At 39.3% G+C, this 19,153-nt stretch overlaps 2 protein-coding genes across 2 annotated transcripts in view; one reads left to right on the forward strand and one right to left on the reverse strand.

Moving 5' to 3' along the window:
- Nucleotides 1–218: 218 nt before the first annotated feature.
- Nucleotides 219–15,478, reverse strand: LOC103524839 (RING-box protein pip1-like). The gene is made up of 3 exons (XM_026820151.1): nt 15,336–15,478; nt 1,129–1,348; nt 219–702 (listed from the first exon to the last, which is right to left on the reverse strand). Exons 2-3 carry the CDS (start codon nt 1,332–1,334, stop codon nt 432–434), a joined length of 477 nt encoding a protein of 158 aa, XP_026675952.1. The 5' UTR covers nt 1,335–1,348; nt 15,336–15,478; the 3' UTR covers nt 219–431.
- Nucleotides 1,368–19,153, forward strand: part of LOC103524872 (multiple C2 and transmembrane domain-containing protein-like) — a 36,747-nt gene continuing 18,961 nt past the window's right edge. Inside the window, exons 1-7 of the mRNA XM_026820124.1 lie at nt 1,368–1,382; nt 1,896–2,139; nt 10,657–10,715; nt 11,254–11,349; nt 11,676–11,777; nt 13,725–13,804; nt 14,120–14,231. Coding sequence (XP_026675925.1) covers nt 1,368–1,382; nt 1,896–2,139; nt 10,657–10,715; nt 11,254–11,349; nt 11,676–11,777; nt 13,725–13,804; nt 14,120–14,231 — 708 coding nt within the window. The remainder of the gene's footprint in view (nt 1,383–1,895; nt 2,140–10,656; nt 10,716–11,253; nt 11,350–11,675; nt 11,778–13,724; nt 13,805–14,119; nt 14,232–19,153) is intronic.

Consider the following 19,153-nt stretch of genomic DNA (forward strand, 5'->3'; position numbering starts at 1 on the left):
GAACTTATCAAAAAGAGAAAAAACTGAATTTGAGTCACGGGAAAGAAACTGAACTTTGTATAAAAATTGAAATATGCTGCCCGAACTTTACCTGAACTTATTAGAAAACTTTCTGCCATTGTTTTTCCAATTAACTTGATTCAAAAATTCTGAACAAAGTTTCAGATTATTTTTTCACTCTTCTGAAAGTTTTTCGATAGGTGGTACTCACCTTAGTAGGTAGTTATCTAAGAGTAGTGCCTGTATTATGCAATTCTCAATTTAATACCTACATACTACATTTACTACATAGAGGACCAGAGGTACATGTTGAAAACTTTGATTCTGAAAATCTCAGATTCCTTTCGAGACGGGATAATCTCGTTTTCATGAAAGACTATTTCTGCTGATGAGGTCTTAGTCACGATGTGGGATATCGATTTGAACCGCGATCAAATCCCATATCTCTTGAACTCCCACACCTTGTTGTCAAGTGGACACACCTCCCTCGTATTAAGCCAAGTAGCAATACAGTGTAGATGGAACGCATGGTTGCATGTACCCCAAGCCACTGTGCATCCGTTAGGCGGAGGTTCGTCCTGTGCATCCCTGGCCTGACAGAGAATACATTCATCCATCAGATGATTCCGACAGATGGCGCATGTCTCCATGTCCATATCCCACGACCATAACGCCACAGCGTTGAACTTGCGAACGGTGAACCTGACGGAATGAGATTAGGTTGTAGGAGGTGACACCTAAAGTCTGGTATAGACAAGAAGCTAAGATGTCTGCAGACTTGTCTTCCAACTTCATCTCACAGCCTTGTCTTCAGAAAGATTGTGTGTGTGTACGGCAAGTTTCAGTTATGACGTCTTCACAAACTTGTCGTACACACGAGAGATCTTGAACCTTGTCTGTCATTGGAACCAAGTTGGAAGGTAAGTCTACCTCTACAGACACATCGTAGTATGTGTAAGATTAAGAAGAGAATGGATGCAGCTATTGGAGCATGTTGAAAGCCCTTTCTGATTTTGTTGAACCTCTGAGAAACGTTCAAATATGGATCAAAGAAAATATTATGAGATTGGAGATCCGAGAACCGGATGGATGAGATTAGACCAGGAGGGTCAGTATGAGTAGACTTACCTCGGAACATCCGGATATTCAGAGCGCAGATCCAACACCTTCTTGTAAGTTCTGTTCAGTTCCCGATCCTCCTTCATCTTTTGCAGTTCCTCATTGATTAACTCCTGGATTTGCAGCTTCCTCATGATAGGCCAGGTAGATCTAGAGAATGTCTGTGCCGAGGGTGTCTTCGGCTTTTTGTGGAAGGGTTCGGACTTCTTCGCCATCCTTCGTCGAAGAGTTTGACTTGCAAAGTACAAATGCCTTTGAAAGATGTGATTTTACGTCTGTTTTTATTTCCTTCTTATTTCTGATGTTTCATTTTTTTCTTTTCCATCCCGCACGATTCTTCTCCTTCCGAACTTTCCTAAGTTGATTCCTTTTTTTATCAATATTATTATTTTCTCATTTATTTCTTTGTGTTTTCAATTTGGGGTTGCCGCAGTGAATTTTGCATGAGTTTGTGTTGTGGTGATTAGTGGAAGAAAGTCTTAATGAATTCTGGTCTAGCCAGAATTCGGCGCACAACGGAATGCCATATTTAATACTGACCTTATTATCTACTTTTCTTTCTCCTCGATTCAATCTTTTCAATTTTGGTTCGGTCGCTAAAATCGCTATCAAATCCTTTGAAACTTTTGGACCTAGAGCTCTGGATCTTTTGAAAGTAATATCCAGGTCTCTGGTCCTCTAGTCTCAAGATTGAAAGGCGGGGAAAGAACATCTTTATAACATCTGTCACTTGGTGCATCTTGTCATCCAAGTAACCGTGTTCATTCTTATTTCAGGAACGTTGGATTCGGAACAGGGCCCGACACAAAACCTCCGCGGGGAGCAAAAGTCCGAAGAAACTGTCCGGCCCTTCCTGTAATACTCCGCCCCCTTTCCTCCGACAACAGTCTGGTGTAACGGATGGTGGCTACACCACTGATAATTCATCCGAGTGTAGCTCCAGTGTCGCCCCTACGCCACTCACCCAGTCACCACAACATCGGCTCTACAGCAACGCCTCTTCCATTCATGACAACTCAGGTAGGTTGGACTCAATAGGCGTTTTTTCCTTTCGCAATTTTCAGGTGATAATGGTGAGAAGAGGGGAAATGGTGCAATGCCAGGTAATGTTCCATTTCTCTATTTTCCAGCACTACTTGCGAAAGGACAATACGCGTAATGTATGAACCAGATGAAAGTTGTAGGTAACCTGTGGGAAAAGAATATTTGCAGACGTCCTACACCAGAGCGCATGACGCCCTTATATTTAACCCTACAAATAGATGGACGTATCTAACCTTTCCCATAAAAAGAAGTTATATCTCGATAGATCGCTCAAAGATATAGAAGTTCACCTATTCAAACTTTTTCCAAATTGCTTTTTACTTTCTTTATGGCACTCATTTCGGAAATTCCCACACACAAGTCCAAACCATCAATCACTCTCTGACCTTTACCGTGTTTCAACTTTCCATCCGGTATCTGCTTTTCCAAATCGCTATCTATCTCCTCATACAGCATTTCCCATCAATTCCCCATATTCTCCATTCTCATCACATGCACGGTCTATCTCTACATTTTCATCTGCACAAATGCACAATTCTCATTCGCTCCGTATGTGTATTCCTCTGTTTGCTGTTTCGAACGCTCGAAAACGTTTTCCAAATTTCCACTTTTTTTTACTTTATTCATCCTGATAAAATACGAAATAGCATAAACGTAAAATTTCCGTTTTTTTTGCATGTGAGTGGCAGCCTTTTAACTGATAAGGTCATGTCCATCAAGCTTTTATGTCCCGCCTTTTACCTGGGATTTCAACTATCTCGTCAGTTGTCAGAGCGCATGACGCCCTTATATTTAACCCTACAAATAGATGGACGTATCTAACCTTTCCCATAAAAAGAAGTTATATCTCGATAGATCGTTCAAAGATATAGAAGTTCACCTATTCAAACTTTTTCCAAATTGCTTTTTACTTTTTTTATGGCACTCATTTCAGAAATTCCCACACACAAGTCCAAACCATCAATCACTCTCTGACCTTTACCGTGTTTCAACTTTCCATCCGGTATCTGCTTTTCCAAATCGCTATCTATCTCCTCATATAGCATTTCCCATCAATTCCCTATATTCTCCATTCTTATCACACGGTCTATCTCTACATTTTCATCTGCACAAATGCACAATTCTCATTCGCTCTGTATGTGTATTCCTCTGTTTGCTGTTTCGTACGCTCGAAAACGTTTTCCAAATTTCCACTTTTTTTTACTTTGTTCATCCTGATAAAATACGAAATAGTATAAACGTAAAATTTCCGTTTTTTCTTTTCTTTTTGGCATGTGAGTGGCAGCCTTTTAACTGATAAGGTCATGTCCATCAAGCTTTTATGTCCCGCCTTTTACCTGGGATTTCAACTTTCAACCATCTCGTCAGTTGTCATGAAGTTGGGTGCAACCCAAAACGGCCAACAGTACGTGTTCTCCCGCTGACAACAGCAAAATTGTGACTCTCCAATACAGATACCGAAAATTGGAATCTGACAAATAAAAAGCTTGGGTTCAGATAGAAAGCTTGGGTTTCTTCGATTTCGTTGTTATGTGCTACTTTTTGAGTAGGAAATAGAGGCTATTTCGTAACGTTAGTTTATAGGTGTAGTGTATAGTTCAATACTTTAGAAAGCTTGGGTTTCTTCGATTTCGTTGTTATGTGCTACTTTTTGAGCAGGAAATAAAGGCTATTTCGTAACGTTAGTTTATAGGTATAGTGTATAGTTTAATACTCGTAAATATCGCAACATACGGTCACACGGGACACTGTGTTTACCATCGCATGTTTTGACAATAGAAATTCTAGCGTAAAAAAGAGGATGGAATGGGAATACATTATTTATTATTTCCAGGTTAAACTCTACCCTATTGCCTTTTGATGTCTCCTGACTGTTTTACTGATATTTACTGATAAGTATATATCAAATACAGGGTGCGGCGTGGTAAGAGGATGGAATGGGAATACATTATTTATTATTTCCAGGTTAAACTCTACCCTATTGCCTTTTGATGTCTCCTGACTGTTTTACTGATAAGTATATATCTATCAAATACAGGGTGCGGCGTGGTAATCCCCAAAATTTCTTCGCCCCAAAAAAGCCCCAAAAACATTTTTTCGCCCCAAAATGGGGCGAGAAATCCCCAATCTGGCAACCCTGCATTTTGCTACATACCGGGATATCAAACATGGGTACGTGACTGCATACATTTCTATTTCCCATCTGAATCTAAATTCTAAATCAACTTCATCTCACAGCCTTGTCTTCAGAAAGATTGTGTGTGTGTACGGCAAGTTTCAGATATGACGTCTTCACAAACTTGTCGTACACACGAGAGATCTTGAACCTTGTCTTTCATTGGAACCAAGTTGGAAGGTAAGTCTACCTCTACAGACAAATCGTAGTATGTGTAAGATTAAGAAGAGAATGAATGGAGCTATTGGAGCATGTTGAAAGTCTTTTCTGATTTTGTTGAAACTCTGGGCCTCTGAGAAACGTTCAAATATGGATCTAAGAAAATATGAGATTGGAGATCCGAGAACCGGGTGGATGAGATTAGACCAGGAGGGTCAGTATGAGTAGACTTACCTTAATTCTAAATTCTAAATGCAATAACAGACCTAACGAACTGTTTACTTTCCATTACTAGATGCAGACTCACCATCTCTCTCTCTTTCCCACCCACTCTCTCTCTCTTTCTATTTCCCACTTACTCCCCCACTCTCTCTCTCTTTCTATTTCCCACTTACTCCCCCACTCTCTCTCTCTTTCTATTTCCCACTTACTCCCCCCCTCCCTCTCTCTTTCTATTTCCCACTCTCTCCCTCTTTCTATTTCCCACTCTCTATCCCTCTCTTTCTATTTCCCACTCTCTCTCTTTCTATTTCCCACTCTCTCTCTCTTTCTATTTCCCACTCTCTCTCACACTCTCTATCCCTCTCTTTCTATTTCCCACTCTCTCTCTCTTTCTATTTCCCACTCTCTCTCTCTCTCTCACACACACACACACACTCTATCCCTCTCTCTTTTCCAGTTTCCACAATATCTGTCTTCTAGCTCTCTCTCTCTCTTTTCCTTTTCTCATTTTCTCTCTCTTCAACTATTTTCTCACTGATTCCCTCTCTCTTTCCTAATCTCTCTAGTTCTTTCCCACTCTCTCCTTTTCTGATATAAATTTCCTCTCTTCTCACTCCTCTCTCTCTCTCTCTGTTAGGTGGTATTACCGTTCCTCTCTTACTTAACTAGGTATATCGTATATCATTCCACTATCCAGCTTTCTCTCCATAATACATACATATCTTTATACCTATGTATGTTACCCGTACATCTCTACTTGAGCTCTGATACTCTTTGTATATATATGTATGTATGTATGTATACATATTGTATAGGTACCTATGTATGTTACCCGTACATCTCTACTTGAGCTCTGATACTCTTTGTATATATACGTATGTATGTATGTATGTATGTATGTATGTATGTATGTATGTATGTATGTATGTATGTATGTATGTATGTATGTATGTAAGTATGTATGTATACATATTGTATACCTATGTATGTTACCCGTACATCTCTGACTCGGACATGCAATCCTGATATTCCACGTGGAGGTGCTGTTTTCTCTCTCCCACTTCTCTTTCGTCTTTCCCTCCCTTTTCTCCCTGTTCTTCCCCTTTAACTATGTTTTCTCCCTCCTCTCTAATCCCATAATCCATAATATGTATACCATTCTAGAAATGGAGGTTGGGTGCTATTAATGGGAACTTCGCAATCTTATTGCTCTTAAGTTTACACCGAGTACCCTTTTGGGGATTTCCCTTCTCAACTATTTTCTCACTGATTCCCTCTCTCTTTCCTAATCTCTCTAGTTCTTTCCCACTCTCTCCTTTTCTGATATAAATTTCCTCTCTCTCTCTCTCTCCCTCTCTGTTAGGTGGTATTACCGTTCCTCTCTTACTTACCTAGGTATATCGTATATCATTCCACTATCTAGCTTTCTCTCCATAATAAGAATCTAGGTAACTATGTATGTTACCCGTACATCTCTACTTCAGCTCTGATACTCTATGTATATATGTATGTATATCTATGTAACTATGTATGTTACCAGTACATCTCTAACTCTGACGTGCAATCCTGATATTCCACGTGGAGGTACTTTTTTTCTCTCTCCCACTTCTCTTTCGTCTTTCCCTCCCTTTTCTTCCTGTTCTTCCCCTTTAACTATATTTTCTCCCTCCTCTCTAATCCCATAATCCAAAATATACCATTCTAGAAATGGAGGTTGAGTGCTATTAATGGGAACTTCGCAATCTTATTGCTCTTAAGTTTACACCGATTACCCTTTTGGGGATTCCCCTTCGTTTTTATGTCACTATAGGAGTACTACTATCCCTGTTGGGATTTTTTTAATGTATCTCGTAAGATTAAGTACCATTCCTTTGGGGGTTCTTCTTTTCTGATTATTTTTGGTCACATTTTACCTGCTTCATATTTCGTGCTGGTTCCTCCTCCTCTTCTTCTTCTTCTTCTTGTTTCCCTCTATCGAAAACACTCCAAAGAAATCCTTGAAATCCTCGTCACAGATGCTGTTCGAGTAACGGGTATCCATCATTATTCAGTCAATGCAACCATGAGGTTCGACCTCAAAGCTGAAGAAGACACTCTAGTGGTTTGTGTTAAGCAAACACTTCAAAATGAGGTCAACTCTAAAAGTTTACATTCCAAGGAAATATACTAAAAAGTTTATAAGAAAGAAATAAAACCTATAGGAGTACTACTATCCCTGTTGGGATTTTTTTAATGTATCTCGTAAGATTAAGTACCATTCCTTTGGGGGTTCTTCTTTTCTGAATATTTTTGGTCACATTTTACCTGCTTCATATTTCGTGCTGGTTCTTCCTCTTCTTCTTCTTGTTTCCCTCTATCGAAAACACTCTAAAGAAATCCTTGAAACCCTCGTCACAGATGCTGTTCGAGTAACGGGTATCCATCATTATTCAGTCAATGCAACCATGAGGTTCGACCTCAAAGCTGAAGAAAACACTCTAGTGGTTTGTATTAAGCAAACACTTCAAAATGAGGTCAACTCTAAAAGTTTACATTCCAAGGAAATATACCAAAAAGTTTATAAGAAAGAAATAAAATTAATCATAATAATAAGAAAGAAACGTAAAAAATAAGAAAAGTTTTCCCAAGAGTTTACTGGGAATAAAATAGGAGATAATTGGGAGCCTTGAGAAATCCCTGACTCTCTCTACCTTCAATACTTTATTATCAGGATGAAAAATTGGAAACTGACGTGAATACGAAATTAGTAACTCGTAACAACTGAGAGGAAGTGAAGAACTTGCAATTTTACGACTGGTAAAAAGAAGGGAACTTGAGTCATAAAACATCCCATTGCATCAAAAGCTTAGCTGATAAAACGATAAACATGAAACAAACGAGGAGTTGTTTACAGGTTTTAATTTCACAGGAACTATCAGGTACCAGTGAGTCCTATTCCCAGAAGTATTTCGCATTCTATTCTGAACAAAAACAGCATTCTGTTGAATTTTCTTGCGAGCCCATGATGTGCGAACTTCGGAGAATGTTCATTTTCGGTTTTGGGGCTGATAAAAATTCTTGAAATTCAGCTTTTTGTTATTGGGGTTGGTCATCTGGCGTGCAATCCTGAGAGCGGAATTCCAATTTTGCACTTCAAATATAGTAATATTTGTGCATGACAACAATATGGTTATGGAATGTTTTTCAGGTTTTCTGCTGTTCAGGTCTCACAGAGAGTCTGACAGACCCAGGTCTCACAGAGAGTCTGACAGACCCAGGTCTCACAGAGAGTCTGACAGACCCAGGTCTCACAGAGAGTCTGACAGACCCAGGTCTCACAGAGAGTCTGACAGACCCAGGTCTCACAGAGAGTCTGACAGACCCAGGTCTCACAGAGAGTCTGACAGACCCAGGTCTCACAGAGAGTCTGACAGACCCAGGTCTCACAGAGAGTCTGACAGACCCAGGTCTCACAGAGAGTCTGACAGACCCAGGTCTCACAGAGAGTCTGACAGACCCAGGTCTCACAGAGAGTCTGACAGACCCAGGTCTCACAGAGAGTCTGACAGACCCAGGTCTCACAGAGAGTCTGACAGACCCAGGTCTCACAGGAGTCTGACAGACCCAGGTCTCATAGAGAGTCTGAGAGGCCTGAGAGTGAGTGGCGGGTATTAGATTATTTTCGCCTTCAGCTTATTACTGCAATTTCATATCTTTTGTAAACAATGCATACAGGAGCGTAGGTGCAGATCTTACTGACTTAGAAATTGACCTACTGAGACGGGTCCTGGAAGTTGCAACGAAAACTTCGTGTGGCGTCCTTTGGTCAGTCCGAAAGGACGGGTTGAGCTTCAACGAAAACTTTGTGCGGCATTTCATCAAATTTCATAAAAAAAGCCACTACCCAAAAACAGGTATAACTTATGGTTTCAATGCTGTTCCCTGTTCAAACTACACACTGTAGGAATGACAACATTTCATATTAATGGTGTCGTGTACAATACGTACGTATCTACATTAGTAGAAATAGGAAAATGCTAAAGCTAATGCTAAGGGAGTGTGATGCTAGGAACGATACGATAAATGGATTCGATAACAAAATAACAATACAATCCCTACTCAGGGGAATGGAGAAATAGAAAAATACAAGAAATATACAGGGTGATTTTGACCGTAAAGTATCGTCCGCACTATGGCCGTTCTTTCTAGCTTAGGCATCAGTTAAACATTTAGCTTACCCTCTGTATATTATGTAAAAGCAGCTAGAGTTCTGTATAATATTTAAAACCAGTTAAATTTAGGGCCTAGCTAGAGTCCTTTGCGTGTGTATGTACTATCGATAATAACGTGCATTTAAAAATTTATGGCGACATACCGACTAATCAATAAGTAATGAACACGAAACAGACCTCTTCAAATAGGCGTCTTGTCAATGGGTTTACCCAACACCCTGCAACCCGAAACGCTAAATTTCAAATTGTTTGAGGTTGGATTTAGCATTACACATAGAGAATATTTTAAAAGCTTTCCAGTTTAATTTTGGGTTTGGTTTCCGGTAATTTCTTGTAGACTTCATTTTAGGAAATTTAGAATGGTATATTTGCATGTTTTGAGATCCCGTTTTTACATACCGTCTCGTAAAATAAGTTACTTTAAAGTAGTACTTTTTCCAAGTACAAGTAAGGGTGGACTGTAGAGGCACACATCACATAGTGGGGTGTGGGCGGATGAAGGAGTTTCACCTCAATCCCCCATTCTTTCATACAGTCTACAGGACTTCATTTTTACTTTCCTAATATTCTCTTTAAGGAAAGTAATGTAGGTATTCGTGCAAATTTTCAATCCCCCAGAGCCTAAATCCAAAGTTTCAGCCATTGGTCCATGACCGCTTTTTGGCGGTTTCGGCATAATTCAATAGGATACCGAAAGTCCTGTGATGTTCACACCAGATTTTCAATTTTTAAAATAATCACAACATGCTGTTTTGTGATTGTTTCAGTTAGCTGAGGAGCTGGCCAGGTGCAAAGCAACAAAGAGAAGGTTAGAAAGAGAGAGGGAAACGACGGATAGGGATATGGAAAGAGTAAGAGATAGGAGGAGACAACAAAGCGAGGGGAGAAAGGAAAGAGTGAAAGAGATATGGATAGAACGAAGGGAGAGGGAGAACTCATGGGAACAGTGAATTGGTCAGGATTAATATTGGATACAGGAAGGGAGAGAGAGAGACAGAGAGAGAGAGAGAGAGAGAAAAGAAGAAGAAGAAAGAATGAGGGGAGACAAAAATAGAAAATAAACAAAGTCTGTGTAAAATCAAATGGTGCTCATAAAAATAGAAGAAGAAGAGGAGGAGGAGGAGGAGGAGAAGAAGGGATGGTGGAAAACTTGGAAAAGCAGAAAATTTCGTTATCGCTAGTCAAGTCACAGAATCGCATGCGTACATTTTGTTCGTACCGGGAGTGAGAGAAAACTTGCGGAAAACTTGCGAGAGAAAAATAATAGAGATTTACGTATTGGAATAACATAACAATGTGATGTGAGAATCTAATTGCAGAATTGAGAATCTAATACTGAAAATACATCTCAAGAGAGGCAGAGACTTGATAGCGAGAGATAAGACTGGTGAGGTCTCGGATTAGCAAATAAGACATTTTAAACAGAGGTTTGATAGAGGGAGCTATAACTACTAAGGTCTTATCGTCTCGAAGCCGAAGAGAAAAGGAAGGCAGAATAAAAGGAAATCAACTGTTTCTAGAACGGAATCTAATAAGTATCCGGGAAATTAATAACAATACGTAATCAAGTAATAAAGTCATGACGAGGTGCGGGTGTCGGAAACACGTTCTACTGAGGTTTAGGTATAGAGTTTATTTTACTAGAACAAACCTTTTGTCAACTGTTTCTAGAACAAACCTTTTGTCAACTGTTTCTAGAACAAACCTTTTGTCAACTGTTTCTAGAACTGAAAATACATCTCAAGAGAGGCAGAGACTTGATAGCGAGAGATAAGACTGGTGAGGTCTCGGATTAGCAAATAAGACATTTTAAACGGAGGTTTGATAGAGGGAGATATAACTACTAAGGTCTTATCGTCTCGAAGCCGAAGAGAAAAGGAAGACAAGATAGAAGGAAATCAACTGTTTCTAGAACGAACCTTTTCTCAATTGTTTCTAGAACGAACCTGTTGTCAACTGTTTCTAGAACGAACCTTTTGTCAACTGTTTCTAGAACGAACCTTTTGTCAACTGTTTCTAGAACGAACCTTTTGTCAACTGTTCCTAGAACGAACCTTTTCTGTTTATGGTAAAGTTCATCCCGGACGGAAATCGAGCGCGGGATGTAGCGCTTACAATGTATACATCACGCTACGCTCCAAGCTAACAACGCTGGAAGAAATTGTTTCGCCATGTCTTCTGAATGGTTGGTACGATTTTGACGATATTTCCCTAGAGTTCACAGAACCACTATTGTGACTAGTCTATCGATATTCAACCTTATTCAAGGATTCATGAATCTTTTAACATAAATGAAAATAAGTAATTCCAATGTATTTCCAGGTACAAGTGACCCGGTCCTCCACCACGACCGCCATTGACGATACACTCTGGAGGCGATTTCTGATATTTCGCTCTACTTTTCCAACATTGCAACAGGTATGCTGCCTATTTCGCGGTGAATGTTAATAACCCCGTTAGGTTTCCTCAAATCCAAAGTTTACAATGATATTCTAAGAACAATTGAAGAGTTCAAGCACAATATTTATCTCGAAATAGGCCGCATACCTGTTGCAATGTTGGAAAAGTAGAGCGAAATATCAGAAATCGCCTCCAGTCAATGGCGGTCGTCATTTGAATGGTGGAGGACTCTTCAAACCTTCATAAAATCAAATTTCCAATATTTCTTGATAATAATTCAGCATTAATCATCAGTTAAGAATAACAGCCTTTTTTAATCGAAGTTTCAAAAAAGTAAATTATGACTCCTGTACAAATCTAAAACCGTGTACCGGGATTTAAACCCGTCCTGGGATGAAACGTTCACTCTCCCTATAGAAGATCCATTCGAACCGGTACAGTGCAAGGTGATGCCAGAAACAACATCAGGTCTTGTTGTAGAACTGCAAGTAGGTATTGCTGCTGCCATTATAATACATTGCTTACTTGTGATTGCTAGTTGCTTATTCTCTACCTCTTCTTTATAAATACAGGTGGGGGTTAAATGGTCAATGCCCGGGACCAAACTTCGGGTTTAGCCTCGAATTCCGTGTGATAGGGTGGTAACTGGTACCCACAATTATTCCCTGGGCATGCACCTATAAAAGTAGAGGATTTTGAACATAAAAACACAAAATGGACAGCTATTAGATCCAAAGTATCTATTGTTAAAATTAATATCTACTGGGTAGTAGGTAATATTAAGGTAATTGAGTACTTTTAACTTTAACCCAACATCTTCGAGAGTTCGCGAGCAGTCTAGGACGTTTCGTTCATTTTAGAACATATCAGCTAGACAAGCTGACAAATAGACATTATGTAGCTCTCAGGAGCTAGCAGAGTGTATTATTTTTTTTTTAATTTCCGTCATGGAAATGTTGAAATAGTGAGAAGTTATGTGAGAACTTGTGTGCACTACATTTTGCTACATACCGGGATATCAAACATGGGTACGTGACTGCATACATTTCTATTTCCCATCTAAATCTGAATTCTAAATGCAATATTAGACCTAACGAACTGTTTACTTTCCATTACTAGATGCAGACTCACCATCTCTCTCTCTTTCCCACTCACTCACTCTCTTTCTATTTCCCACTCTCTCTCACACTCTCTATCCCTCTCTTTCTATTTCCCTCTCTCTCTCTCTCTCTCTTCCTATTTCCCACTCTCTCTCTCTCTCTCTCACTCTCTCTCCCTCTCTCTCTCTCTCTCTCTCTCTCTCTCTCTCTCTCTCTCCTTCTCTCCCTTTCCTCTCATTTTTATAGGCTACTAGCCGAAATACGTCGCTTCGCTCCGGTAATAGAAAGTAAAAATGGACGCGGCACATCAGGGATCAGGTAGAGACCGCCTTAACATAATAATACTACATACCAAATTTCAGGTCTCTAGCTCTTACCGTTCTCGAGATATTTTGTTTACAGACAGACACGGACCAATGGCTGAAACTTTGGATTTAGGCTCTAGGGACCTCAAAACGTGTTTTGGCACTAAAAACTGACCATCGAAAATTTGACCCGATTACATTACTTTCCTTCCTATAGGATAAGGAAAGTAAAAATACACATTTTCCTACCAAAGTATGTTCCAAGTTTTACTCATTTCCATGTGATTTTTGCTTGATTTATGTTGTCTGTCTTTTCATGTTTGATTAATTTTCTTAAATTTTCACGTTCTTATCTTACCTCTGAAGAGTTATTTGAAGCATAATTATATAATGTAGTTGTGCTTTACTTAGATAAATATAAGATTAGAAAAATTCCACAACTCAACAGTAGGTATGCAGTTTTTACCTACATTTCCTAGCCTTTATTTGCCTTCATAGGTACCATATGTTATGTGTCTGTGTGTGGAATGAATTTCTAGATTTCAGAGTGAATTTCCTCAAATTTTAATAAACAGTGCTTACGCACTTGAAGACCCCACGGGAAAAAAGATGGGAGTCCACCTTTTCTCATTTCGAGAAAATCGCGTTTTAAACTTTGAAACGCTATTACTAAATGCTAACACTTGGGATTTTATTATTATTTTTTTTTTCACTAATCGGTGGAAAATATTGTTATTCGAGGAAAAGAAAGATCAACCAATCAAATTTAAGATTCAGTATCTGTGAAAATTAATCCCAACCTGAATCTAGTACTAGTTATGAATTTCTAGATTTCAGAGTGAATTTCCTCAAATTTTAATAAACAGTGCTTACGCACTTGAAGACCCCACGGGAAAAAAGATGGGACCAATTTTCTGAATCTAGTACTAGTCACCGGAATCTTCGTTACTCTGCCACTTAACTCTGTAATTCTTGGGTTCGATTTCAGGTGTTTGATTATGATTGGGGACTTCAAGATGACTTCATGGGGTCTGCTTCGATTGATCTGACAACGTTGGAGCTTGGAAGGTAATTTGATTAGTTAACGACGGTATCTACCAACCTACAGTAAAGGGGAATATAAGATGTGTTTTAAAGTATTGCATGTTGCATACTCAATATAACTTCCAGGCATTCATACAAAATCCTATTAGAATAAAGTTGTACCCTCTTTGAATAAAGTTGCTATGAATACCTATTATTTATCGACCCTATTGATACCTACGTCAGAAAAACCTGATATGATCTTATCAGTTAAAAGACTGTATATCACATATTTGTATAAAAAAGCAATAATTCGAAATTAAATTTAAATTCCTCACAACGTCCACCATTTTGTTTCAGATGTACAGATCTGATCCTAACGTTGGAAGATCCTAATAAACCGGAAGAGAACCTGGGTGACATTTATCTCTCTGCCACCCTGTATCCTAGATCTCAGGAAGATAGAGACCAGGTAAGATGAAATGAGTCACGCTGTAGAATTTCAAAGGATTTTCTTCTTCTTCTTCTTCTTCTTCTTCTTCTTCTTCTTCTTCTTCTTCTTCTTCTTCTTCGTCTTTTTCTTCTTCTTCGTCTTTTTCTTCTTCGTCTTGGTCTTCAACATGAACGTTTTTTTATTCTTAAATTTCCATTCCTTCATCTATTTTTTTTTTCTTTTTCTTCTTCTTCTTTGAATCCAAGTTTTTTTTTCCTCTCTCTCCAATGAAATACATATACGTATTGTATACTGCAGAGTATGTAGGCTATAATGTCGAGAAATACAATGCAGAGCAGAGGCAATATAGATAACATGTGGAGACAACCAAGGAGACGAACACTATGGGAGGGAGGAGAGAGAGAGAGATGTGTAAAGGAAAAGACAGGCAAATGTAGGTAATTGTAGAGAAATTCAGTACAAATAGATGAAGTTTAAAGATAACCACAGTGGAGAAAGAAAGGCAAGAGGAAGGGAAGAGAGAGAGAGAGAGAGAGAGAGAGAGAGAGAGAGAGAGGGAGGGAGAGAAAGAGAGGGAGAGAGAGAGAGAAAAGTTCAAAGGAAACAGACATGTTGAGTTGGGAAAGAAAAATGTGAGGCAATCACTTTATTGAGAGAGGAGGAGAGGGAGAGAGAAGAAAGAGAGGGAGAGGAAACAGAGAGAGAAGAAGAATAAAGAGAAGGTTAGAAAGAGAGAGGGAAACGACGGATAGGGATATGGAAAGAGTAAGAGATAGGAGGAGACAACAAAGCGAGGGGAGAGATATGGATAGAACGAAGGGAGAGGGAGAACTCATGGGAACAGTGAATTGGTCAGGATTAATATTGGATATAGGAAGGGAGAGAGAGAGACAGAGAGAGAGAGAGAGAGAGAAAGAGAGAAAGAGAAGAAGAAGAAGAAAGAATGAGGGGAGACAAAAATAGAAAATAAACAAAGTCTGTGTAAAATCAAATGGTGCTCATAAAAATAGAAGAAGAAGAGGAGGAGGATAGGCCAGGTAGATCTAGAGAATGTCTGTGCCGAGGGTGTCTTCGGCTTTTTGTGGAAGGGTTCGGACTTCTTCGCCATCCTTCGTTGAAGAGTTTGACTTGCAAATAGCTATAAGTACAAATGTCTTTGAAAGATGTGATTTTACGTCTGTTTTTATTTCCTTCTTATTTCTGATGTTTCAATTTTTTCTTTTCCATCCCGCACGATTCTTCTCCTTCCGAACTTTCCTAAGTTGATTCCTGAAAAATTGGAAACTGACGTGAATACGAAATTAGTAACTCGTAACAACTGAGAGGAAGTGAAGAACTTGCAATTTTACGACTGGTAACAAGAAGGGAACTTGAGTCATAAAACATCCCATTGCATCAAAAGCTTGGGTGATAAAACGATAAACACGAAACAAACGAGGAGTTGTTTACAGGTTTTAATTTCACAGGAAGCATCAGGTACCAGTGAGTCCTATTCCCAGAAGTATTTGGCATTCTATTCTGAACAAAAACATCATTCTGTTGAATTTTCCTGCGAGCCCATGATGTTTGAACTTCGGAGAATGTTCATTTTCGGTTTTTGGGGCTGATAAAAATTCTTGAAATTCAGCTTCTTGTTATTGGGGTTGGTCATCTGGAGTGCAATCCTGAGAGCGGAATTCCAATTTTGCACTTCAAATAATATAGATTTGTGCATGACAACAATATGGTTATGTTTTTAAGGTTTTCTGCTGTAAGTCTGACAGACCCAGGTCTCACAGAGAGTCTGACAGACCCAGGTCTCACAGAGAGTCTGACAGACCCAGGTCTCACAGAGAGTCTGATAGACCCAATTCTGCTGTTTTTAATAGGTTTTTCTGCTGTTGGATTTCAGGCAACTACAGTTTGGTGAACTCAATAAGATCACCAGATCAGGACTCACCGAGTAAACCGGTCCGAGCGAGTCACCTAACGTTACCAGACTGTCAGGAGGAGTTATCGGTAAGTTATGTCCCGGGCTGGATTAGAAAATACGGAATCCACTCTGACAGACCCAGGTCTCACAGAGTCTGAGAGACTCACAGAGAGTCTGACAGACCGCTTCGATTGATCTGACAACGTTGGAGCTTGGAAGGTAATTTGATTAGTTAACGACGGTATCTACCAACCTACAGTAAAGGGGAATATGTTTTAAAGTATTGCATGTTGCATACTCAATATAACTTCCAGGCATTCATACAAAATCCTATTAGAATAAAGTTGTACCTACCCTCTTTGAATAAAGTTGCTATGAATACCTATTATTTATCGACCCTATTGATACCTACGTCAGAAAAACCTGATATGGATCTTATCAGTTAAAAGACCGTATATCACATATTTGTACAAAAAAGCAATAATTAGAAATTAAATTTAAATTCCTCACAACGTCCACCATTTTGTTTCAGATGTACAGATCTGATCCTAACGTTGGAAGATCCCAATAAACCGGAAGAGAACCTGGGTGACATTTATCTCTCTGCCACCCTGTATCCTAGATCTCAGGAAGATAGAGACCAGGTAAGATGAAATGAGTCACGCTGTAGAACTTCAAAGGATTTTCTTCTTCTTCTTCTTCTTCTTCTTCTTCTTCGTCTTCTTCTTCTTCTTCTTCTTCTCTTTCTTTTTCTTCTTCTTGGTCTTCAACATGAACGTTTTTCTATTCTTAAATTTCCATTCATCTTTTTTTCTTCTTCTTCTTCTTCTTCTTCTTCTTCTTCTTCTTTGAATCCAAGTTTTTTTTTTCCTCTCTCTCTCTCTCCAATGAAATACATATACGTATATACTGCAGAGTATGTAGGCTATAATGTCGAGAAATACAATGCCGAGGCAATAGATAACACTATGGGAGGGAGGAGAGAGAGAGAGAGAGATGTGTGAAGGAAAAGACAGGCAAATGTAGGTAGTTGTAGAGAAATTCAGTACAAATAGATGAAGTTTAAAGATAACCTGCCTCGGTGGTGTAGTGGTCAAGGCGCTCGCCTGGTAAACAGGAGGGCGTGGGTTCAATCCCAGCCGAGGTATGGAATACCTACCTCGGTGGTGTAGTGGTCAAGGCGCTACCTACCTCGGTGGTGTAGTGGTCAAGGCGCTACCTACCTCGGTGGTGTAGTGGTCAAGGCGCTACCTACCTCGGTGGTGTAGTGGTCAAGGCGCTACCTACCTCGGTGGTGTAGTGGTCAAGGCGCTACCTACCTCGGTGGTGTAGTGGTCAAGGCGCTACCTACCTCGGTGGTGTAGTGGTCAAGGCGCTACCTACCTCGGTGGTGTAGTGGTCAAGGCGCTACCTACCTCGGTGGTGTAGTGGTCAAGGCGCTACCTACCTCGGTGGTGTCCGGTACAGTGCAAGGTGATGCCAGAAACAACATCAGGTCTTGTTGTAGAACTGCAAGTAGGTATTGCTGCTGCTATTATTATTACATTGCTTACTTGTGATTGCTAGTTGCTTATTCTCTACCTCTTCTTTATAAATACAGGTGGGGGTTAAATGGTCAATGCCCGGGACCAAACTTCGGGTTTAGCCTCGAATTCCGTGTGATAGGGTGGTAACTGGTATGTGTCTTGTGACGACAAATGTGGGTAACACTAGGACTTATCAAGTTATCTGATGGACTAATTTGAGGAGCTTGGTTATACTGCATTACTGTGTCTCTCGGGCAGGTATTTAGATGTCATTGGGGTCTTTTCTTATCTACCTACACACTTCTCTATTTTTAGCTGGTCTTTTAATAAAGTGATGTCCAATTTTAAGATCAAGTGGATTCCATGGAAATAGAATACTGGTTTGGACCTGTCCTTTTTATTCCTCTTTTTATCTTTTTGAATGAGTTATTATTGTGTGCGTTTTTAATCGTTTAAAGACTTATTGAAAAAAGATTTTTTAATGATACACTTTAACGTTGGCACACAAATTGCCTCATTAAATTTTTTAATTATTTTCCATTCTCATTCATCTTTTTCATTGCAGTAACTACAAGTATTCAAGCTCAAATAGAATAGAATTAATTAATGTTTACCTCTTGAATAGAATAGAATAGAATAGAATAGAATAGAATAGAATAGAATAGAATAGAATAGAATGATAGATATAGAATTTTACTATGCTTAAATTAACTACTTATTTAAAAATAGTAAAAATCTGGTGTGAACATCACACGACATCACACGACTTTCCTTATCCTATTGAATGATGCTTATTTGAGTGTTCTTTACCCTAACTTTTACAATACTTCTAACCGTTTAGTCGATATACCTGAAAACAGCCAAAAAACGGTAGAAAACCGCCAAAAAGCGGTCAAGATACCGCCAACCGCAGCACCTATCTCAACCAAGTTTCATTTCGCATCCTTGTCACATTTGTGAACTATGTACCAAATTTCAAACGACTTTCCTTATCCTATTGAATGATGCTTATTTGAGTGTTCTTTTACCCTAACTTTTACAATACCTCTAACCGTTTAGTCGATATAACTGAAAACAGCCAAAAAACGGTAGAAACCAAGTTTCATTTCGCATCCTTGTCACATTTGTGAACTATGTACCAAATTTCATGTCTCTAGCTCATACCGTTCTGAAGATATTGTTAAATTCCAGCGAAAACCGCCAAAAAGAGGTAAAATGCCGCCAAGCGTTGCACCGGTCTTAACCAAAAGTTTCGTGTCGCATCCTTCCTTTTCTCAACTGTTTCTAGAGCGAACCTTTTCTCAACTGTTTCTAGAGCGAACCTTTTCTCAACTGTTTCTAGAGCGAACCTTTTCTAAACTGTTTCTAGAGCGAACCTTTTCTCAACTGTTTCTAGAACGAACCTTTTCTCAACTGTTTCTAGAGCGAACCTTTTCTCAACTGTTTCTAGAACGAACCTTTTGTCAACTGTTTCTAGAACGAACCTTTTCTCAACTGTTTCT

The sequence above is a fragment of the Diaphorina citri genome, unplaced genomic scaffold, assembly GCF_000475195.1.
Source record: "Diaphorina citri unplaced genomic scaffold, Diaci psyllid genome assembly version 1.1 scaffold123, whole genome shotgun sequence".
Taxonomy (NCBI): domain Eukaryota; kingdom Metazoa; phylum Arthropoda; class Insecta; order Hemiptera; family Psyllidae; genus Diaphorina; species Diaphorina citri.